This window comes from Trichomonascus vanleenenianus (assembly GCF_965637985.1).
Source record: "Trichomonascus vanleenenianus strain CLIB 3782 genome assembly, contig: TRVA0_055S, whole genome shotgun sequence".
NCBI lineage: Eukaryota > Fungi > Ascomycota > Dipodascomycetes > Dipodascales > Trichomonascaceae > Blastobotrys > Blastobotrys vanleenenianus.
Window position 1 is genome coordinate 1 of NW_027481832.1, and position 23025 is coordinate 23025.

A 23025-nucleotide genomic window follows, 5' to 3' on the forward strand; every position below is an offset into this window, starting at 1 on the left:
GGATGGATGGGGTGAGTGTTGGTGAAGCAGGGGGGGTTGATGTGGGTGTTGGAGTCGGGGTAGGAGTTGGAGTAGGCTGTGGCGTTGGAGTTGGAGTAGGCTGTGGCGTTGGAGTTGGAGTAGGCTGTGGCGTTGGAGTTGGAGTAGGCTCCGGCGTGGGAGTTGGAGTAGGCTCTGGCGTTGGAGTTGGAGTAGGCTCTGGCGTTGGAGTTGGAGTAGGCTCTGGCGTTGGAGTTGGAGTAGGCTCTGGAGTAGGCTCTGGCGTAGGCTCTGGAGTAGGCTCTGGAGTAGGCTCTGGCGTAGGCTCTGGAGTAGGCTCTGGCGTAGGCTCTGGCGTAGGCTCTGGCGTAGGCTCTGGAGTAGGCTCTCGGGTAGGCACTGGACTATCCTCTGGAGTACCCGCTTGAGGAGTGAGTTGCGGAGTACTCTCTGGAGTGGATCGTCGAGTAATCTCTGGAGAAGTGGATTGTGGAGTACTATATTGAGGAGTGGGTTGTGCTGAAGTGGTAGGCGTGGCTGGCCTGGATGGGTAAACGATACCCTGCACGTTGTAGGCCGTCTGGGCGGAAACCAAGGCGCTAGTGATCTCATCAACCGCATCAAAGGCCTGTTCAACATAGTCGACTGGCAGCCAGCTGTATACGGCGCCGATCATTTGCGTAGAGGCTACGAGCATATTCGCAACCGCGTCGTTGACGTTACCACCGACACCGGCAGAATAGAAAGCATCGTGCTGGTCAGCGAGACTCTGAAATACGGAAGCGAGAGCTGGAGCAGCGTCATTGATCAGGTCGATGAGGGTCGTAAAGTCACAGTCAGTCGCACTCGCACTGTCAATTGCGTAACTAATAGCCTCGTAGACCGCAGACATGTCGGTTTGCACAGTCGCCTGCTGGTTATAAACACCTGTGCCGTCACTGTTTTTTTGAGTGGCGTCAGAAGCTGCCTCAAAGCTAGTGATCAATTGCTGGAGTGCACTGCTATCGTTGAGGAGGGTCTGCAGGGCATTCGCCACGTCCTGGCCATTTTCAGAAGTGGTTGTACACTGCTGCTGGGCGAAAGCTCTAGCAACAGCAAGCGCGAGGGAAGCAGCAGAGAGCTTGGAGACCATTTCTTTCTAAGACCTCTGATCTGATGCAGGTGCGAAGAGAATAGCAGCTCAATTTATACTCTCATGGCTGCCTCCTCCGCTTCCAGGAGAGCATGGAGAGTGGAGAATGTGTCGGGCGTCGTCCTCCACAGAATGCAAGCAAATTGTACCGGTTTCCTTTTTTTTTACCGTTTACTGAAAGGATCGTACATAGATTTGTTCAACATGCGGACGACGGCTAAAACCGTGATCATCGCAGTCCGCATTTAATTTTTTTTTCGGTACATTTAACTATGATATGTGCAGAATCTTTTGGCATAGAGGGGCCAATTATGGAAATAAACACGGTATTCTTCTCGAGAGTACCAACAGATAGTACTACAGTAGAAGTATATGTATGTCGCCCGTTGCATGCGACATCCGCTCCATGCATACGCGTCAACGCACTGACAGGCCTTTTAGATACAGCGAAGGCTAGATTCCCGTTGGAATGGTCTAACCCAAATATATTGTAAATCTCCTCTCAAGGCTTAAAGCTATTTTAAATGTTGCTTTCAATTGACGATTTGCAGCAGGTCCCAGGCGACTCAGTCTTATATCTTTGTAGCGATCTATCGTCGTACCGTAGGGTCCTTTACAACCATACTTTACAAAAAAAGCCTTTGCGATCTACATTGTACGTAGTGAATTTCCACTTAACGGTGCGGTGGATGCAAAATGCAAATCAACGAGGCTTGTTTTGATCAGCGGTCTGGGCCGACGCGAGGATCTCAAACATGGTCTCATCCCATACGGGTGGGTATGCCTTCGATGCGCATTAAAACGTAGATTGCTAGAGTAAGAGCCGACTATTAACTAAGATTAACATTGGACTGTTTTTCTTAGAACTATCATTTGCATTCTTAGCAGCCCATATGTAGAATAAACATGTACCGTGGGCAAGTATAACATGGGTACGTGTACTATGAAGAGTCTAGCCTCATCTGCGCCTGAATTACGTGGGCGACGGCATTCCTGTCAGTGCGTTGACGCGTATGGGTCGAAATACAGCACTTTTGTACTTACGGCTTACGCAGTCCTACTTTTCTAGATGGCTTTTCTATCCGCCCTAGGTGGGAAAAAAAAAGAATTGGTTCTGCATCCTATAGGATAGCGGCGGCGCTCGAGGAAGAGCACCCGTTGACCACGCTCTCCTGAAAGCGGAAGGGTAGCCATGGCGCGGCATATTTTGAGCTGAAATTCCTGAGAGTTCCATCAGATCAAAAAATGAAAAGATGGTTTCCAGGCTACTGCTCTCAGCACCTCCCTTAACAACCTCAAATTGATTTCCCCCGTAGCCGATTCCGCATTCCAGGACCTGGCGCTTATTCGGGCCGCAAATGTAATATAGACATTCACCTCCTTATTGGCTGTCAAATATCAATTATACAGTATTCTTGACCCTAACAAATACGAAGGTACAAGGTTAGACACCAGAGTGTCTACATTGAAGACGGTAAGGAAAAGGAAAAGAGTAAATAGAGGGAATCGTGGCTTTTATAATAGCGATTGACTTCGAGACGAAGTTAACGCATTCCGAGGAGTTAGCACATTCCTAGGAGTCTACTTTTCTGACACCCAACGCTCGTATCCCAGCTTCGTTTTGGAGTGGCTCTCCAAAGATCGATGTACATGTTAAGTCAATTTAACAAGCCGGTGGCGCCCGCTCGGGACACCTTCACTTTCACTCCGGACACCAACAAATTATTCCATTGAATGCCAATAACTATAGGTCAATTCTTCTTCGATTTAAACGGCGGCTATAGTTTTATCATTTCCTGCGGCACTGTTTTATCACAGATTTTGGTTATGGAGAAGTCTCATTTTTCGTTGGCTAGTTAATGGTTTGGAGGTTGCACAGAACGTCAGGTACTAGTACTGCTGACTATCCCCAACACTACTATAGTATACTGACTATAGATACATGTGGAGATATGGAGTGAAATATGCCACGGTCGACGATCGAGCTACCAAATCTGTATATATATTTTTCCAACCGTGGGATTATTAATCGCTGACTAATCACAAATATTCGCGCGCGCAAAAATCAATGTTTAGCGGCGCTTGGTTTCGATCCAAGGACATCAGGGTTATGAGCCCTGCGCGCTTCCGCTGCGCCACGCCGCTTTTGCTATTGAATATTTTTTCCTACTGACATCCATAACCTAATGCTTCAAATCACGTGTTTTTCACGTGATTTATCATCACGTGCGTTGATCATTGGGAGTTTTATGCAGGTAATTACGAATATCCATGCTGGCCGTAATAAGCGAATCCCATGCAGAAATCACGGGAAATGAATGGAGTGTATTGTGAGAGTGGTGAGTAAGCAGGATAATTGCCTGTTGATAGGAAACACTCGATCGATTAAGTCCGAGATGGAATTAGCGCAAGCACAGCTTATAACTACAAGCTGTGAAAGTGAAAAGTTCTCTCACTCTTCATCTACACCTCTTTGTATTGTAATTTATAATAAGGGAGTGGTAAGTGAAAGCCGATGAGAACTAGAACTCTAATTGTTTTAGATCTGTGTCCAATGCTTGGAGATTGAAGATAAGCTAACAGATCATCCTCTTACTAGGTATGTTGTATATCCTCTGTATAATTATAGATCTACACCTCTTTGTATTGTACTTTATAATAAGGGAGTGATCTGTGTCCAATCCTTGGAGATTGTAGTTAAGCTAACAGATCATCCTCTTATTAGTGTGCCTGAAATATCAGAGTGTCTATAGTTTTACCTGCTGCAACTGTGTTAGCTAAATTACGCTTTATAATTCATATGCCGTAACACATTTGTCCCCGAGCAAACGAATGAATCGTCTGAATTTCGAGCCCGTTGCGACTGTGTCACCAAGTTAGGCTTATATAGTACATACCGTAGGTATTACATCAACATATTTGTCCGCTAAGCAGACATTTCAACATATTATAACAAATCAATGAAAGTCAAAATCAAAAAATTTTGGTTGATGGGGCCGATTTCCTCAGCGCCAAGGTGCTAATATCACGACGGGAAGCCTATCTTTTAGAATAAGAGCTTATGTAACACCAATGGGGACACTGATCCTTTAAAACATCAGAGAAAAAACCTGCGCCAATCACCCGGATGTCGAATCCATCTAATGAAAGAATTGCGGAAGATTCTCGGAAATCAGTCACCGCCATTAGAAACTGAATGAATGAATCGTCTAACAGTTAGCAATGGACCACACTGGCCAATCGCCTGAAGAATGACGAAACCCATACCTCGCGCAGTATCGCTTCGCTGGTTCTGATGGCGGTAAATATATTTCCCAGAAACTTCTTCGTATTAAGCAGAATCGGAAGACTGAAATCCAGCAAGGAAGTATTTTGCACATGGGTCCTCGTAACCAGCGCAATGCAACAAAAATATGTGCTTAGCGAGCAAATGTTGAACTACTACTGTATGTTCCGTAAATTCGGCGTTTGGCACACTCCAAAATCACATCCTGTTGCCAGTGACGCAGAATTTTGGGTCCATGTCGGTGACACAGTCGCAACGGACCAAATATGCAGATAACTCATTCATTCATAAATTCGACCGTTTCGAGTTCTTCACATGCGCATTCACAGCGACGCGTGGAATGAATGAGTGAATGAATTATTATATTTTAGCTCTTTGCAAGTCAACTTCAGCTCTACAGGTTGACTCGATAATATGAATGTATATAACATCATGTGAACCGGTATTCCAATTTCAGTAAAATGGACGATGCTATACGGCAATTAACAACACCACACTGTATTCTTTGTGGACCGGTTTGGTCATCTATCCATACAATGCGGCTTATGGTTAGATGAGTTTTTATATACGGCTATAACGGACTTTAATCAAGGTTAATAATAATATCTACGGCTATAGCTATTGAAAACTAGGAAAGATATAGATTGGCTGGAATAGCCGAAGAAAACGTACACAGAGCTCTATTTTCAAGAAGCTTATCAATGGAGGCAAACGTGACAGAGAACTTTCCGCATTATATACTTATACTGATTACGGAATTGTAATGGCAGGGTGCCTTTACCAGTAAAATAAATACATCACGGTAATCCACTGATAACACGAGGAAAACCTTCGTTGTCACATTCTAAGCAATTGAGCAGGTCCAAATACAGACCGTGTATGTAATCTCCCCGAGCAGGCAAAGAGAGGAGCTTCAGAAAAAAAAATGAAGGACCAATAAAATACTATTGTAATCCCGATATAGGGGTTGTTTATTTCAATATCAGTTGCCCGAATCTTACCATTTTGACGGCTACCTATTTATGTAACATTTATCGCAAAGAGTTTAAGGTTCATCATTGAACATGCCAGTTGTTTACCATAACACTAGATTGAGATAAGTATCCTCTTTACCACTCCCCAAATAGAGGCGGTTCTTACTGAGCTTCTATTAATTTAGAAACTCTTTTTCTAGGATAAGTGAAATCACTGTGTGTTGTGGTGTAGACCATGGAGGGAAACGAATGTTGAGCGGGGCGCGCCGATTTTTCAACGCGGTCGAGCTCACCAGAGGACTCGGGGAGACACACGAGAATATATCTACGCCATAGAACATGTCTACACGAGAGCAGAACAAATACGTTCAATTAGATGATCTAACAGTGAACAACCTAGGTGTTCTCAAGCGGATCAACTCGGTGGTTCTACCTACAAGCTACTCCGAGACGTGGTATAAGGACTCACTGACCGTGGGAGAGCTTGCCAAGCTAGGTAAGAGATAAACCCGTCTGGGTTTTAGTACGTTGTACTAATAGAGGTTTAGCATTTTACAAGGAACTTCCAGTTGGAGCCATCAGGTGTGCGCTTGAAACTCCTTCGAGCGAGAATGAGCCGACGAAGATCTACATCATGACTCTGGCTGTCCTGGGACCCTATCGACAGCACGGAATCGGCAGCACCCTGTTGAACCACGTGATAGATCAGGCGAAGCAGAAGTTCATCCACGAGGTGTATGTTCATGTTTGGGTTGAGAACGAGGACGCAATTGCGTGGTACGAGAAGCGGGGTTTCGCCAAGGGTGATGTCGTCAAGGGATATTATCAGAAAATGCAGCCAGCGGGCGATGCAGTGGTCATGGTCTACAAGTGTTAGAACTATTTATGCAGACATTTTTTTCTATTTGCGAGATGCTTGAACTATTCACTCTCATTCTGGACTTTTTAGAACGATCCTATTATTACCGGTGGCTGTTAGTACATCTTTGAGCAATTCCGTTCTATTCTGATAGCTATTGCTTCTATATTACGTTGAGATGCCTTATAAATATACGTGAATCGAGGGTAGTTAATTCTTTCCCTCTTTTTCACCGTCTAGCAGTTCTTCCTTCTCAAGCGTGCCTCTATTCTTCTCATCCTTCTGCTCAAGTTTCTTTTCCTTCTCTTCCTCGTCTTCCTCCTCCTCCGAATAAGCCCAATATGCGTCAAATTCGCCTCGGAAATAAGCCATAGCAAGTGAAGTAAACGCCAGAGACGGACAGAGATAAAGCAAGGCTGGCTGACCAGCCTGAAAGTAGTGCATTGCCGCAATGGTGGCTGCTAATCCAAGCACATAAGCAAAGAATCCAGCAAGAAAGTATGGAGTCGGGACCTTCCTCGCGAGGTGGAACGGAGTGTTTGGGTGCTTAGAGTAGTACTGCCACACATCGAATCGAAGACACGCAGAAAGGAAGCAGCCAGGGGCCACAATATCACCAAGGCCTAGCAATGCCATATGCCGAGCTGCCTCAGGTTCGCCTGCGACTGGCGGACGCGGGACCTCCAGCTTAATAGGACCCTCCACTTTGGTCGCAACGGTGACCATCACATCTGTACCGAACACAAAGTAGATGTCGTAGCAGAATAAAAGAGCCAGCATGAGCAGCCCGACCTTGAGGGAGCCAAGTCTAATCGTTGAAATGCCAGTGATAGCCAGCGAAGCACCAATAATGTTATTGAAGATCCAATTCGGCGAGTTGGACGCCAGCATCATAAACGCTGCTCCAAAAGGGAGAGTAAAAAACCACGCAGAATCTAAAGACATAAAGCCTCGCATATCCTTTGCTGAAATCACGTAGTCTTTCTCTTTCCCAGGCTCGACAGACCCATAGTCCTCATCTCTAGCCCAGACAATCTTAAAGTACGGCACAGAAGCGTTAAACAGCACCCTCAGAAAGCTCTTGATTGCCAGCGAGGAGGTGGAGATCACGGCAAAGGATCCTGCTGCTACGAAGTACACTTTTAGCCAGTACTGGATGAGTTCCTCATCAAAGTATCGGAAAGCAAAGTATAGCGAGACTAAAACCGCGCCTCCTGCAATCGGCATGATCATGGCATCACCCTGGGAGAGCCGCTCCTTTGTTGCGATCCGCTCGAGGTCGCTTGGATGGAACAGCTCGCTCGATCTATCGGGATATGCAGCGTTATCGGGTTTTTGGATCGTGGCCACACTGGCAGCGTAGATAACTGCGACAGCGGACAGGATGATCAGACTGTAAGTAACATATATATTCGTCACTTTTATCTGGCCGACCGCGTCGTTAATACGGGTAGCTACGTCGTCGATAACCCCCATATTATTGTTAGTAGGGGTATTGGTGATAGTTTGGTTGGTTTGGGGATCGGACCTTGGTATACCTTGTACATGTAACTAACTTCCGCCTAATAGAGCTCGAGGGTTCGACCTCAAATGAACTATCGGCTTAATATTTTACTTTGGTTGAATTTTGTGTGGATTGTAAGAATTGAGGTTTCGAAAAATGCAGTAATACTTTCCTGTGAATCCGTGACAAGGCGGTTACAACAGACCGTAACAATTTACCAATTTCCGGTACGATACCAACCTCCCACGCCAACTCGTAACAAATTTTGTTACAACCCCCCCCCCCCCGCCACAACGGGTGACAACTTTCATCACAACTTTCGTTACGTGACAGCTTTTAGTAAGAGGGACCCCCTCCCTCCGCTTTTGGAGCTCCATTAACGCCGATATTTCTCAATTTTTTGGATCCAATTGATATAATTGATATTTTTTTTATTTGTCCAAGAATTCCAATGGCTAATTGATAAGCTAACAATTAGGAGGAACTGAAGGATTATTAGGAGTCAGAATATAAGGAGTAAGTAAATGGTATTTGTAAGTCCGAAAAAGTAGTACCTACAGCATAGCATATATGGCTACATTTTATGATAAGCAAAGGATCTAGGTACAGAAAGACTTTTTGTGCCCCTCTGTCGACTCCGCAGTAGGAGCAAAAAAGGGGAATAAATATAGGCCATTACTCAGCTTCGTCTTCAGTATCGGTATCAATATCACTCAAGTCTTCCTCCTCTTCATTATCCGAATCATACTCATTGGCAGGCTTCTTCACCTTCTCACCCCTCAGCTGGGCCATCTGGCCGCTCAGCGAATCCTCTTCCGGCTCCGAAATGTCGTCCTCATCATCCTGGGGTGCCGGTTCAGCCTGTGCTGGTGGCTCCTCCACCTTCATCTCGACAGTTTCAATGATATCAGCACCAAAGTAGCCCGAGGAAATGAGACCGAGCCGGAAGTTGTACGTGCCAACTGGCGGTGTAGCCGAGGTCAGCTGAATTTTGAATTTGGCAATGGTAAGCTTAGACCCGTCCTGCAGCTCCTTGTCGCTTAGTGACAGGTTGCTGTAGTCCAGCTTGAACATCTCCGCTGGGCCCTCGAGAATCTTGCCGTCCCGCTCATTGACAATGAACCCGTACCAGCTTGGGCGGAAGTACGCCGGGAAGTACGGAGCATATACGTCAGGGATCGTTGGCGGTAGCTCATTGGTGGAGAGCGGTTCCTGAAGAGTCTTGTGGTGCTCATCATCGTCATCCTCAAGCATAGCTGGCTCAATATTCTTTGGCAGCGGGACCCCCTGGGGCAGGACTGCAAATTTGACCACAAGGTGGGCCTGCGCAGTTGGGGGCACGTATCCGTTCTCGCCAGGGACTCGGAAGAACGCCTTGAGTAACTTGAGCGAAGGAATTGTCTTTCGCGCCACGAGCTGGGCATCCTCGCTGAGTTTGATAGTCTTATTTGGGCCCACCTCGTCAATCGAAATGCCTGGAAGCTGTAGGACAGCGCCATATGCCTGGTCCTTGAGCGGCACAGCCTGAACAATGCACCGCTCCACCTCGATAATACGCTTGCACAGGTCAAAGCTCTTGAAACCCGAGGCAATGTCAAGCAAGCCGTTCAGCAAACTCGGGCACCGAGAAACAACCACCAGCTTGTCGTTCTCGTTCTCTACCGGTTCTCGGTTCAAGTGCGCATCAATGAGCTCCCGGATCTCTTTCTGCGACCGGTGCGGCAGCAAAAGCTTGAACTCAGCAGCCTTGGACAGCATATCCAAAATTCGGTCGTAAGTAATGAAATGCGGCTGCTCCTTGGCACAAGACTCAAAGAATACCGCCGCAGACTCCTGGTGGATGCCATTTTTGGTGTAGCTTCGTACACCAGACCACCAGGACCCAACAAACCATGGAAGGATGACACCTACAAACAGAGCATAAGCACCCATCACAATAGGGGACCCCTTGCCCTCTACGAGGAAGGTTGGCAGCGCAATGCCGTGAGACTGCTGCTGTGGACCGTCTGGGTGCCCATACTTGAGGAAGTTGCTTCGCGTCACCTCATCGGTCAGTGCCTTATAGGCCTTGGTGATCTCTACGTACCGGGCCTCGATCGCCTCACGCGTCGAGTTACCCAAATCCTTGATCTTATCCGGGTGGAATTGCAGCGAAAGCTTTCGGTACTGGGACCGGATCTGCCGCTCCGTAGCCGAGAAACTGATCCCCAGTATCTCATACGGGTCAAACAGCTTCTTCTCTTCACCATCCCCGGTGTTCTGTGTCTGGATGATGTACACAAGAGCCGCAATCAGCACCCACCCCACGGCGATGACGAGGTTACTCTTGGTCAGCAGCTTGGATCGCTGCTGTTTCGCACGGAACTTCTGCACCAGCGCGTCATTAGGTGCCCGGAACTTGACCCCCGGAGCCACTCCAGCCTCGGGGCTCGAGCTGAGCAGCCGCTTCGTCGAGATCCACGTCGCTGGCGCCAGCGTGATGCCAATGAGCGTGATGGCAAAGTACGGCCACACCTCGGCGTTTTCGTCATACGAGTATCTCGAGTCGCTCATTTTATTTTGCTAAGACCCTGAGACTACCTTTATTAGTTCCTTATTCCACCTATAGACGTCGTTTACTCACCTCGATCCACGTTAGTTCGTCAAATCTATCCACAGTGTGTGGGCTACGTGTTCTCCCCCTGCCATCTCCCTCCTGGAGAGATTGACACTAGTGTGCTGCGATGTACGCACGGCTAAGCGTAGGATCCAGAACGGATTACTATGCTTTTTCTCCTTCGGAGTGTACTTGGGGGGACCAGTCCCCCCAAACTCCCCTGGGGCTCCGCTACGCGGAGATATCGGGTCAATTGAGTCTCTCTACGAAGCGGAGCTACGAGACCTCGAGGGGCTGGCCCTCGAATACACGCTACAGTACTACTTCCCCCCTGGTGAGGTGAGCTTGGTGTGCTGTGGTGTACTGAAGAATAAGCGTAAGTTTCAGTACGTGCGGCTCATTAGTGTCCCCCGCCGCACGATACACTTGGGGGGACCAGTCCCCGCAAACCCCCCTGGGGCTCCGCTGCGCGGAGGGACTGCAGCTGCTAGGCTATTCTGTAGTTAACTGCTTGCAAGAGTTCTCTGGTAATGGACCGTATGCTGGCCCTCTACACATATCCGCAGAGGAGTCACCAAAAAACGCAAAAGGTGCACCTCATACACATGCAGAACCAATTGAAGCGCGTCAGATATACAGCAGGAAATCTCCGCGAAGCGGAGCCTCAGGGGGGGTTTGGGGGGACTGGTCCCCCCAAGTGTACCTCCGGAGGAGAGAGGGATGGTGAGCCGCACGGGTGAAATTTCATGCGGCTCAAAATGTCCCAACGGCGCGCGCGCAGCATCACCAAAAAGCGAGCGGCGGAGTGAAAAAAGAACGACAATCGCGCACAGTGCGGACTTAGACAGGGCTCTTTGGAGAGAGTAGCGACGCATTTGCCGAGGAACCGGTGGAAGAAGTATAGCGAAAACTCCAGAGAGAGAGGATTGAGATACAATGAGTTTTTTCAACCGAGGATCGGGGATGGAGATGGACCAAACAAGCAGCTTTGGCAGCCGCCTTGGCGGAGGAGGGGGAGATCAGGTCGAGGTGCTCATTGAGAACTGGAATCAGGCATCGCGAGAGGATCTCATCTCGTTTGTCAACCGCAAGAGTGGGATTCGGCTGCAGAACACGTGGATTGCAGGCCCGATACTGCACGCCAAAGTGAGCAAGCGCGACAGTACTATCCTGATGAAGTACAGTGGAGTGCGGTTCGCTGGGCAGTCTCTTTCAATTAGAACCAATAGTAGTGTCGGAGGGAATGCCCCTGGCCAGAGCAGCAGTGGTGCCCAATCGGCCAAGCAGCTGCTTATTGCGTTTCTCAAGAGCAGGTACCAGCCGGAGACCCGGATGTTGAACCTCCAGAGCATGATGCAGGACCCGCAATTGAACTCGATGGGGTCTTTCAGCGCGTCCAAAATGTTCCAGGCGCTGATAAGGGTCGCCGAGGACGAGATCCGGGACGTAGAGAGCGTCAATCTTGCGGCAAACAACCTCCAGGAGGTGTCGGGCATCACGCATCTCGCAGTGACATACCCAAACCTCAAGAACCTGTCGCTAGCTGACAACCAGATATCGCGACTCAGCGGCCTTGAGTCGTGGCGCCACAAGTTCCGGTTCCTTAGGGAGCTCATTCTCACCGGGAACCCCATCACGCAGACTGCCACCTACCGAGAAGACCTGCTTAAGATGTTCCCGCGGCTGGTGGTTCTCGATGGCATTGTGGTGCGGGATGAGTCGCAGCTCGAGACATTGAGGCTGCCCATCCCCATCAAGCACACCTTCTTCGAGAACGCCGACGTCCAGGGCGTGGCGACCAACTTCCTCGCATCTTACTACAACTTTTACGATACCGATCGGACCCAGCTGCTTCCGCTGTACGACGAGACATCTACGTTCACGGTGAGTCTCAATTCCACAGCCCCGCGCGTTATTACCAGCGGCGTAGGCTCCAGCTGGAGCCCGTACCTACCGCTTTCGCGGAACTTCACGCGCATTACGACGCCCAACAGCCGGCAGAGCCGACTCTATCTGGGCCCCCAGAACATCGCCAACGCATTCCGGCGGCTCCCCGCGACGAAACACGAGCTCATGCAGGCTCCGCAGAAATTCTCCATTGATGTATGGCGCACCACGGGGGTCAGGACCCCCAATGATCCGGCCATTGTCATCGCTCTGCATGGCGAATACACTGAACAGGCGACCCCCGGCCTCCGCTCATTTGACCGCACCTTCGTGCTGCTCCAGGGCCCGAACGGGAATATGATTGTAGCTACCGACATGCTGACGGTGAGACCCTACTCCGGAGCGGAGGCGTTCCAGGAATCATCATCGTCTCAACCGGGCCCTCAGACCCCAGTAGCGGCACCGCCTCAGGCGGCACAGCCGACACCTCCGCCTTCAAACATCCCGCCAGAGCTCAATGGGCTCCAAAACGAGCAATTGGCTGTTATAGAGAAGCTCATGGGTCAGACCCGGCTCAACGCACAGTATGCGCGGATGTGTGCCGAACAGGCCGGATTCGACCTCCAGCGAGCCCTCCAATTGTTCCAACAGAGCCAGCCCCAGCTCCCCCCAGAAGCCTATGTGTAATTCCATAGTCCTAGATTACATTCCCGCGTAGCGGAGCTACGGGAGCTCGAATACACCCCTTCCTAGTAGTATGGGGGGACCAGTCCCCCCACCCCCCCCTTGGGGCTCCGCTTCGCGGAGATGGAGGACGTTTTGTTACAGCTCGTTAGAAACTCCCAACTTGTAACAAACTTCTGTAACAAACCCACCAACTCCCTCCGCGAAGCGGAGCCACGGGAGCTCGAGGGCTGGCCCTCGAATACATACCTCCTGGAGAAGTTATGGGGGGACCAGTCCCCCCAAACCCCCCTGGGGCTCCGCTTTGCGGAGGAATGGCTGATGTTGAGTAGATGTAACCCCAGGTTACGGGTATGGCGGGGAGTTGGACTTATTTGGGGTGCATTGCAGATCGCTGCAGGAGGCCCAATTTGGTAAGTTCACCTTGGCGAAGGCGGGCCTGATAACGACCAATTCGTTGGATAGCAATTACATATGGAATGTTCGCTACATTTTTTTGACGGTGCAGTTCCTGCGTCAGCTGTAATGGCAACTTGCTGCATTGCATTATTGGGGAAAATGATATGGTGGGGTATAATCAAGTGTAACGTCGATCGAACGACATATGCGAACTGGATTGCTTTGTCCGTCGTATTCATCTTATCTGAAGAACCCTTGGCATTGAAAAAAGATCTCGACCGCTCTAATCACTAAAGAGAAGGGTGGAGATTTGTACAATCTACAGGATCTCAAAGGCTGTTACTATTTTAATACGTAAAAGATAATGCATCATGATTAACGTTAAAGACAACTAATCGATAAATAAAACATAAATAAAGAGGGGAAATGCAAATCAAAAGACCTCTGTAGAGCTCATCGTAGAACACGTGTAGGTGCTGTTATTTCGTGAGTGATGACGGTGCTGGTGTCTTCTAATCTGGTCGGTCGTCACGTTGGCATCAAAGATATCATAATTGTAGGTAGAGTCGAGGTCGTCGGTCGTCATAAAGGTAGATCTCCGTTTTTTGCGGTCGGAGAAGGAAGACTTCTTTCGCAGCGAGAACCCACGGCGAACTTCTGCCGCCAGGGCTTGGATCATGACCTGCTTCTTCTTGGGCGGGTCCACCACTCGCGATTGAATCTGGCCCATGGTCCAATTAATTAGTAGCGATATAATGGCAATTCAAATCGTTTTTGGAGACCAGCTACATGAACAACCATGCCATGGCAAGACCGTTCCATTTTATATCGCATAAAAGTCTGCCGTCTAAGGACGAGGGAATAAAAAATAAAATAAAACACAAGGCTGTAAGCCACTTGTTTCAAGATCGGCCTTTGGAGCTCACCGGGCGCCTTATTCGTTCCAGCGCAGCGGGCGGCACAAAGGGCATACAGCCGGCCATTGGCAATCGATTCACCGCTCAAATTGGCTCATCAGACGGCTATGGGAGCTCTCAGAGGTACTGTTGGAGCGTCTGGCGCAAGGCTAGTTGGTAGTCAATGGACTGGGAGGGCGTAGAGTAGTTAGAAGTCTCGCGGAGGACGCCGCTCAGGCGACGCGACAGAACAAAAATTCCGCTCTCCAGACTATTCCGCGTGTCTACTAAGCCCATAAATTCATTCTGCTCCGATTCAATGCGCTGAATATATTCGCGGTGAAGCTCGAGAGTGCCGACTGTCTTGTCATAGACGTGCTGCCGTAGCAGGTTGATACAGTGTTCCAGGCTGGTCACATACTGCACGAGCAGCTTTACCAACGCGGCATTGCGCGCTTTTGTTTCGCCAATTCGCTGTTCTAGCGCGACATTTTCCTCTGCAAGGGTTTGGTTGCTGGCCCTTGCGTCATCGCCGCGATCTTCCTCCTCCTCAGAAGAGGATGACGATTCTAGTGGTAGGCTCAGCTCGTCAGCCAGAGTATACAATCTATCGGCCTGGGCTCGATTTTGTCGCAACAGAGCGGCAAGCTCGTTCATCAGCTCGGAGATCGTGTTCAGATCTTCCGATTGCGTGAACGATTGCAGTCCTAAAGAAGGCTCCATCCTTTGTCGCTACGAACTAGTTCTTCCAAGACTTGCACAATGTACGAAACTGCTACTACCTAGCGGGTGTAAATTGATTTATTTGTTCCTGTTTGGAACATACGATAAAACAAGTGGGATGGAAGAATACGGGTCTCGGTTGTTGTTTCGTGTCGTTTTGGCGAAAACGCCGTCCGCCGATGGTGGACGCCTAACTACCTGTAAAGTCATTGAACTCCCCGTTCTTACTCTTTGGATATTAATTTACATCATTATGCGCCCTTTATGTGCGCTTTTTACTTTTATTTCATTTTACAGCTGCTATACAATATGCGTACCATGGTAGTTCACTTTCCATTTGCGATCGTCAATGGTACAGGCAAGCCCTTGTCATTATGCACATATCGCCATATCCAACGTTGCCCTGCTTTGTCCACCGTCTCTGCTTGCTCTTTACCGTCAATCGCTTGTTCGGAGATACCTACTATCTGGCTCCGAGCTCGTTTACTGCAATATTTCACATGTCATCCGCAGGGATTAACTTTTCAGATATCAAAACGTATGAAGTTGGCCCAAAGCGTTATAACATCTCAATTTGGTTTATTACCGATTGTATCGTCTCAGCGCTGGAAAAGGCGAAAGATACCACTTCAATTACCATCAACTATATCATACCAGTGGTATTCGTAAGCTATCATACCCGTATGACTTGTAAACTATCATTCCCGTAGTGTCTATAAGCTATAATACCAGTAGTATAAGTTACTTGGTATATCATCATGTATTGATAGTATATCTAGTTGAGGGTTCATCTGAAATCCGGCTGGGCCGTCGTCGCATCTAAGATACCAGGTATCTCCTTTTGTTTGAACTACGCTCAGTCACAGGTTTACCCGATGAAGTATCGCGTCTATTTTACTACTGTATATCATATCACCTATGGAGTTGAACCACTTAAACGCAACGGTATAACGTATCACTGTGTCAAGATACCAACAGCCTGGAGACCTACCATATTCTCGGAGAGAGACAACCGGAGGGTCTCTGAAATTTCGCCATAACTTCTTGAGCCGGTCCGACCCGCAAGCGAAGCATTGTCAGCCCATACAGTTGAACAGAGGAGATCCTGCTCTACCCAATTTACACGTGAGATATCAATGTGCGCGATTGTCGAGCCAGAATGATTTGTCATGCTCGGTAATTGAACCAATCGTTAGACTTGATTAGAAATGCCCGTTCGTCCGATCCCCAGGCCAGCAAATTTATTCCAATCCATCCGTACTTGGAGGCCCATCTACTAGATAACACTCAAGTAGGAGAATCGATGGGGGGACCAGTCCCCCCAAATCCCCCCTGGGGCTCCGCTTCGCGGAGATAAGGCTGCCCAGATAAATGTCCAAGGACGTTTTGTAACAGCTGGTAGCAAACTCCCAACTTGTAACAAACTTCTGTAACGAGCCACAGATTCCTCCGCGCAGCGGAGCCACGGGAGCTCGAGGGCTGGCCCTCGAATACACATCTCTTGTAGTACTACGAGATCGAAGAGTTTAGGTGTCTAAATATTATTACCAGTAAGCTATATTATGTTGTGTATCAATTGAACGCATTAGTCTCATCATCATGTCGTTTTAGGGGGGGGGGGGGATATTAGTTAAGCAGTAATCTCAGCTGGAGTTCGCCGTCGGAACTGGAGAATACAGTCGTCGTCGGGGAAGATGGTCGCAAACACTCGGATGTCTTCGGACTTCTCAGTAACAGTATGCTTCCAGTCGTACAAAAGCGCGGCCTTGCCCATCATGCTGATCAGGTTCATCATCACGTACGACTTGCCCAGGCAAACGTGTGGGCCCGTGCCAAACACCAGCCAGTTCTTGTGCGCGGTGCTAGCCTTGGAGCCCTCCACCCATCGCTCTGGAACGAACTCCTCCGGGTTCTCGTACACCTCGGGGTCGTGCAGAGCTGGGTACAGCGTCGGAATGACCATGGCGTTCTTTGGCACCGTGTAATCCGGAGTGATCGGGAATGGCTTCTTGACAACGTATGGTACCATCGTCACGGGCGGTCGGTATCGTAGCGCTTCGGTGACGACCATTCGAGTGTAGTCCATCTTGTCCACAGCATCGAGATCGAGCCGTCGCTTGAAGTCGCCGTCTCGAACTCGCAACTGCTCCTCCCGGATCTTAGCCATAACATCTGGTCGGTCGGCAATGATCTGGAACAGCCAGGTAGTCGCAGAAGAAGTAGCGTCCTGGGAAGCAAACAGGAAGGTGAACAGAGTTTCCGAGATCTCCTTGTTGGTGAAGTCTCGCACCAGCGCCTTTCGTGTCGCCTCATCCTCCTGGGACCTGCCGTCCCGCGAGTCAATCATCGACTTGATCCAGGCATCCATGACACAGGTAACCTCACCGCCGTTGGCCATGGCCTTCTTGGACATGGCGGCACAGTTGGCAAAGATGTCCATAGTCATGTCGGCAATCTTCTTACCATACCATGGCTTGGTGAACGGCAGGATAATGGGGAAGTTTACGAGCTCCAGCGCCTGGGTGATCCTGTAATAGTTATCGGAGATGATCTTGACCTGCTCCTCGGTGATGTAGTCGCCGCAGAAGGTCTTCAAAGACAGAGCGCAGTTGATCTCTCGGAAGTCGGGCATGAATGGTCGCGGCTCGTCCTTGGACTCTTCAACCCACTGGTTCAGGTATTTATCGTAGATATCCTCCATGTGTGGCAGGTAGATGGCGAGTGCGTTTCGCGTAAACAGGTGGTTGAGCGACCGTCGGTAGTCGACGTGGGCCTTACCGTCGAGGAATACCCAGTTCGTTGGCCGCAGAATCTTAATAGCAACGTCGACGACACATGGCTTAACGTACTGTGGAGCATTGAACGCCTTTCGCGCCAGATCCCGCTCGGAGGCAATGACGACGAACTTGTGGAAGACGGAAACGCACGAGAGCGGGCCCGAAGCCCATTTGGCCTTGTACTCCTCAAACTTTGGGTTCACAGACTCCAGGAACGGACCCATAAGAGGATACATTTTCAGTTTAGGGCCGGCAATGGTGCCCTTCTTCCGGACATACTGAACCTGGTCGTAAAGCAGTACGGCAATGACCAGAGTAAAGAGCGCCGACCACACGGAGACGTTTTCCTGTGCCCATTGGACCGCGTTCACGACGACGGAGCCATTGGCGAGGGCCACCCGCTCCGGCCCGTCGATGGAGGTGTTATTAAGAATCGCGTCCATCCTTCAAAATTTTCACTACCCGATAAACCTTTTTACAAATTAATATTTCTGGATAGCCGTGGAATGGCGTATTAATTCCCTAGAAAGAGCTTCGAAATACCCTTGGAATATATCCTTAACGGATGGATATTAATTGGCCAGCTCTCCTTGAAAAGACAGGGGATAGGGGTAAGGGGGAAGAGGGGGGTTCAAAAAAATAAAAAGCTCAAGCAGCAGCGTAGTAACTGCTGATTTTACTGAAATGCACAAATGAAATCTTCTGATTGAACCTGCAGCTACAGGTGTGAGTTCTGCAATCCGATGGGGGGGGATTAGGAAGGAATGCGTGGGTATAAAAGTACCTTCTAACAACCAATGTGACCTTGATGGAAGCTGAGACTTGGAAACGGATGAGGGACCAAAGAGATCAGCTTACGATGGCTACGAGTAATTGGCTGATTTCGATATATGCCCAGCCCACTTTGCCTTGACGGATTGTCGCTTTCGGGCCCCTTTTGCTTGGCGGAATACGAGAAATACGACATTTTTTTCACCCGCGCGCGCGAGCGCGGGTCCCGGAACAGTTCCGGACTCCGGGGACGGGGACCCCACCGGCTCTTCAAGTTGCCATACATATAATGCGAACGTACAGGTAGTTGGTGGGTCACGATTCAATTGCATTTTAGATAAGCTTCAACGGGTTCTCTCCAGAAAGTCGCATCACTATAGCCGTTCTAAAGTGGACTACTCAGGGGGGGGTAGGATGTGGCTTATGATGTAAAGGGCGCAGATCACCTCATACCAAATATTCTAAAGAGGCATTCTTGACTGTCTTGAAAGTTTGTTCGGTGGTTTGTCTTGCGGGTAGCTCGGGTAGTACTCAATGACGCGATGTTTTAAAACCCTGGGGCTCACAGCCGCATGCGGCTCTTCATTTCAAAATCGCGTCCACTAGCCCCGATATATTGGGGGGACCAGTCCCCCCAAACCCCCCTGGGGCACCGCTTCGCGGTGGAAAAGACTACGATGACCTCCACGGAGCGGAACTATGGGGGTCATCTGTGGCCAATCAGGTGATAGCCAGCTGCCAATTGCTGAATCGAGTTAGGTTGGCATGCCATGATGGGGGCCCGGGGCACTGTTCAGCCGCACGCACCTTTGAGCCGCACTACTACTTGTGCGGCTCACAATTAGATTGACCTACAGCGCCAGGGAGAACGGACGGGGGGTTTGGGGGGCAGAGCCCTCCTACTACGGGGTCTGGGGCAGAGCCCCAGTAAAAGCGCTGCAGAAATCGTTGGCTTAGCCGCATAACGCAGGGTTCGGCAGGGAAGGGTGCCGATGGGAGAGAAAAAGAAGCCACGACGGACACAACAATATCAAGCGAAGATGATCGGACTGGCAGGCAGGCTGATAGTGGGCCTGTTGGTGCTATTTTCAGCAGTCAGCGCGAACGAGCTGCATCTTGTAAGTTCCCCTAAAACAAAAGGAAGAAACGTAAATGGCTAACCATGGGGGGTAGTCGAACCGGGCGAGCGACCGGCAGGTATGCGCCGGAGTATACTCGAAGCAGGACTGGGGCGGGAGCAAGGATACGTACATTGAGCTGGCGCTCAACATCAAGAAGGGCAAGGATGATAAGGACGGGTGGATCGCGGCGATTGTGTACGAATACAGCGATGTTGACCTCATTGGACAGACCATTAAGGGCAAGCCTTCTGAGCTGCGCAAGTACGTGTGCGACGATAAAGCCGTGAACATTGGGCTGTGCAGCCGGGAGAACCTGGGCAAGTTCATAGTACGTGACGATGCCCAGCAGAAGGCCGGGGTGCCGATTGCCACGGAGCGAATCGACGTTAAGGAGCCCAAGGCGATGCGGTACAATTTCAAGAAGACGGGCTTCTACTGCGTCGCGACGTTCCCAAGCTCCCGGGATATTGAGTATGATGGGGCCGTAGTGTACCAGAACGCGTTTGGCGAGCTTCCGGCGAGCCAGATTGCCAAATTGCCGTTTTACGGCGGGTGTGCGCTGGCCTATACGCTAGTGTTTGCCCTGTGGATGTTCCAGTACTTCATCCACCGATCCGATATCCTTCCGGTTCAGAATTACATCACGGCGATCTGTGGCTTTTTGGTGGTCGAAATGATTGTCATTTGGGGCTACTACGACTACCAGAACAATGGCGCGGGAAAGACGGGGAGCATGGTTTATCTCATCTTTGTGTCGATTCTCAATGCGTTCCGCAACGCGTTCACCTTCTTTTTGCTGCTGATTGTGTGCATGGGCTATGGCGTAGTCAAGACGTCGCTGGGCGACGACATGTGGAAGTGCAAGGCGCTGGCCCTGGCGCACTTTGTGTTTGCAGTGGCCGAGACGGTCACTTCGTACCTCGTAGACCCGGAAAAGGTCGGGCCCTGGGTTATGGTGATTATCCTGCCCATGGCGCTGACGATGACCACTTTTTACGTGTGGATTCTGTCCTCGCTTTCTAGCACTTCCAAGTTCCTCATTGCGCGGAAGCAGCACGTTAAGGCGCTTATGTATAAGCGCCTGACTTGGATCCTACTGGGATCGCTGTTCCTCATGTTTGCCTTCTTCTTTATTAATGCTCTAAAGATCTCGGCCCAGTCGACGCTCGAGTTCATCACCACCGACTGGAAGTCGCGGTGGTTCATGCTCGACGGTTGCCTTAACATTGTCTACTTCCTCGATTTTGTGCTCATTGCGTTCCTGTGGCGCCCCACCGCCAACAACCGGCGGTTCGCCATGTCTACCCAGATCGCCCAGGACGAGAGTGAGGCCCAGGAGTTTGAAATCGCCTCCATGGACGGTTCAGACGACGAAGAAGAGCGCGTGGGCTTCGCGGCCCAGGAAGAAGAAGCGCGACGACGCTCGGCGGAGGAAGACCAGGCCATCATCGCCAAGCTGGCCCACCTTGCCCCGAAAAAGGACCAGGATACCCCTACTAAAGCATCGGGTGGAGAGGGCAGCTCGACTGTGTTTGCTGTCCACGACGACGACGAAGAGGACGAAGCCAGCAAGTGGCAGATAGAAGATGACGACTTCATTGTCTCCGACAGTGAAGGCGAGGAGGCCCGTGAGGACCAGGGACTCAAAAGAAAGGATAAATAACCCCCCAATTGCTCATATAAACGACGGAAATGTATATTCATCTTCACAAAAATCAGCTAGAGAGCCTTGTGTGCCTTGGGGGGCCAGCCCCCCAAACCCCCCTTAGCTCCGCTTCGCGGAGGACTAGCTCAACTGATCTAACCCGTTCTTCTGCTAATCTCCCCATAGCGGAGGGGCAACGAATTTGGAGAATACCACGTTTTGCAGCTGTAACAAGAGTTAGTGAATTGACTAACGTATTATATATTTGACTATGTTATGAATTCACGAAGTACAGGTATTATATAACATCCGCTATGCTGTGAATTTACCAATTAGTTGGCTATCTCTGAACCAGATAAATCATTCAATTCGCCCAGCTAAATCGTAGCTTCAATCCAGTTTGTGATTTATGTATAACGGTCCCCGTGATCTGCAGTTTCTGAAGCCGGTAGCTTGAAGAATTATGCGCATTTCAAATACACCAACTCCAATCCTATGTCAACCCTTTCTAGTGCAGTAATAACCCAAGTTGCCATACCACAAAAAATCTTGTATTCTTATTCCAAAGGCCACCATGTTACAGAACAGCAGGACATTCCCCGAGTGGAAAAAAAATCTTTAAATTTGAGACTCGCACAGGGAAATGAAGCAATTTTAGATAATCCGGTGTAATTTGTATACCTTCATCAACTTTTCATAACATTCAGGGCATTTTCAAACCCATATTTTGATAATACCGCTGCTCCAGTAGGTAGTTATCACTAAGTTCCCATATAATGCACTTTGGTCCCATATATATGTAGGTATTGCAATGGCCATATTCCACGATAAGACTCTGGAGGTGGGTTCCGTTCCGCGAAGCTTTGCCAGGCTCACTAGGTACCGTATATCGGGTGAATCGTACATTCAATGAGTACTATTTGAAGCTTGCATTCAATGTGTCAATCATGCATTCAAGCAGTTGAAGAGTACGTTAACTTCAACCAGTTTTATATATTGGGGGAATCCTTCCCCCAAACCCCCTGGTAGCTCCGCTTCGCGGAGTTGAGCCGCACTCAGCCGCACGATATAACCCCTCTTCACCACCACCGCTTTTGAAGCAAGCCATCTATGTGAATTACAAAAAAAAACAACCAATTGCTCTAATAAGTATTAATTTTGCCCCTCCTAAATGCGTATCTCATCTTTGCCCTTCAAGAAAGCTCCGGAGAGAGAGCCCCGGAGAATGTGGTGCGCGAAGCCGGCCTCACCAAAGTTTGTCACGACACACTACTCGAAGGTAGTATTCAGGCAGTACCGGGGAGATGCCAGTATTGAAGTCACTGGACACGTTCATCGAGCAGTCGCAGGCTCTGCTGGAAGCCCGGCCCGAAACCACGAGGGTGACGACTACATACACGCATAGTTCGAAGCACCAGCCACGAAAGACACAGGAGACAGTTTCCACTGGCGCTCGGCCCGCAGTATTATTCCTCAAGACCTATGATCCAGTGTCGGGAACATGCTACAGGATCAGGGTTTCCAAGGCTAACGAACTTTCTCGGGCCATGACTGCCCTGGGCCCTCGTGGGGTCACTTTGACCAGGGCCAAGCCGGTTAATGTCAAGGGCCTTGCTTCGACCATGGCCAATATTGAGGTAGAAGTTGCGTCGCGAGAGTCTACTCCAGCGCCTCAACCACAGGCACAGCCACAGCAGAAGAAGAAGAAGAAGGGCAAGAAATGATTGTTATTTATTGTTATGTTATGTCCAATTGTATACCTTTTCAAGTTGATCAGTTCACTCTGTCAGCC

At 49.5% G+C, this 23025-nt stretch overlaps 9 protein-coding genes, 1 non-coding gene and 1 pseudogene across 11 annotated transcripts; 4 read left to right on the forward strand and 7 right to left on the reverse strand.

The window, feature by feature from the left end:
- Position 1: 1 nt before the first annotated feature.
- TRVA0_055S00100 lies at positions 2-1111 on the reverse strand (annotated as a pseudogene). The gene has a single exon. A coding segment is annotated over exon 1 (1110 nt).
- A 2073-nt stretch (positions 1112-3184) lies between these two features.
- Positions 3185-3256, reverse strand: tRNA-iMet(CAT). The gene has a single exon. It is a non-coding gene; the product is annotated as a tRNA-Met (tRNA).
- Positions 3257-5710: 2454 nt separating this feature from the next.
- On the forward strand, positions 5711-6248 carry NAT5 (peptide alpha-N-acetyltransferase subunit NAT5; the record flags this gene model as incomplete). Its single annotated transcript, XM_076687318.1, has 2 exons — positions 5711-5867; positions 5920-6248. 2 exons carry the CDS (start codon positions 5711-5713, stop codon positions 6246-6248), a joined length of 486 nt encoding a protein of 161 aa, XP_076538416.1.
- A 192-nt stretch (positions 6249-6440) lies between these two features.
- YPF1 (aspartic endopeptidase) lies at positions 6441-7706 on the reverse strand (the record flags this gene model as incomplete). Its single annotated transcript, XM_076687319.1, has 1 exon — positions 6441-7706. One exon carries the CDS (start codon positions 7704-7706, stop codon positions 6441-6443), a length of 1266 nt encoding a protein of 421 aa, XP_076538417.1.
- A 703-nt stretch (positions 7707-8409) lies between these two features.
- SEC63 (protein-transporting protein SEC63) lies at positions 8410-10394 on the reverse strand (the record flags this gene model as incomplete). Its single annotated transcript, XM_076687320.1, has 2 exons — positions 10358-10394; positions 8410-10310 (listed from the first exon to the last, which is right to left on the reverse strand). The coding sequence occupies exon 2, from the start codon at positions 10285-10287 to the stop codon at positions 8410-8412; it is 1878 nt and encodes a 625-aa protein (XP_076538418.1). The 5' UTR covers positions 10288-10310; positions 10358-10394.
- An 899-nt stretch (positions 10395-11293) lies between these two features.
- Positions 11294-12904, forward strand: MEX67 (Mex67p; the record flags this gene model as incomplete). Its single annotated transcript, XM_076687321.1, has 1 exon — positions 11294-12904. One exon carries the CDS (start codon positions 11294-11296, stop codon positions 12902-12904), a length of 1611 nt encoding a protein of 536 aa, XP_076538419.1.
- An 829-nt stretch (positions 12905-13733) lies between these two features.
- On the reverse strand, positions 13734-14030 carry TRVA0_055S00232 (uncharacterized protein; the record flags this gene model as incomplete). Its single annotated transcript, XM_076687322.1, has 1 exon — positions 13734-14030. One exon carries the CDS (start codon positions 14028-14030, stop codon positions 13734-13736), a length of 297 nt encoding a protein of 98 aa, XP_076538420.1.
- A 304-nt stretch (positions 14031-14334) lies between these two features.
- On the reverse strand, positions 14335-14919 carry TRVA0_055S00254 (uncharacterized protein; the record flags this gene model as incomplete). Its single annotated transcript, XM_076687323.1, has 1 exon — positions 14335-14919. The coding sequence occupies one exon, from the start codon at positions 14917-14919 to the stop codon at positions 14335-14337; it is 585 nt and encodes a 194-aa protein (XP_076538421.1).
- A 1630-nt stretch (positions 14920-16549) lies between these two features.
- ERG5 (C-22 sterol desaturase) lies at positions 16550-18139 on the reverse strand (the record flags this gene model as incomplete). The annotated part of the gene is made up of 1 exon (XM_076687324.1): positions 16550-18139. One exon carries the CDS (start codon positions 18137-18139, stop codon positions 16550-16552), a length of 1590 nt encoding a protein of 529 aa, XP_076538422.1.
- Positions 18140-19507: 1368 nt separating this feature from the next.
- Positions 19508-21251, forward strand: TRVA0_055S00298 (uncharacterized protein; the record flags this gene model as incomplete). Its single annotated transcript, XM_076687325.1, has 2 exons — positions 19508-19585; positions 19641-21251. The coding sequence occupies 2 exons, from the start codon at positions 19508-19510 to the stop codon at positions 21249-21251; spliced, it is 1689 nt and encodes a 562-aa protein (XP_076538423.1).
- A 1286-nt stretch (positions 21252-22537) lies between these two features.
- On the forward strand, positions 22538-22957 carry SRP21 (signal recognition particle subunit SRP21; the record flags this gene model as incomplete). Its single annotated transcript, XM_076687326.1, has 1 exon — positions 22538-22957. The coding sequence occupies one exon, from the start codon at positions 22538-22540 to the stop codon at positions 22955-22957; it is 420 nt and encodes a 139-aa protein (XP_076538424.1).
- Between the last annotated feature and the right edge of the window lie 68 nt (positions 22958-23025).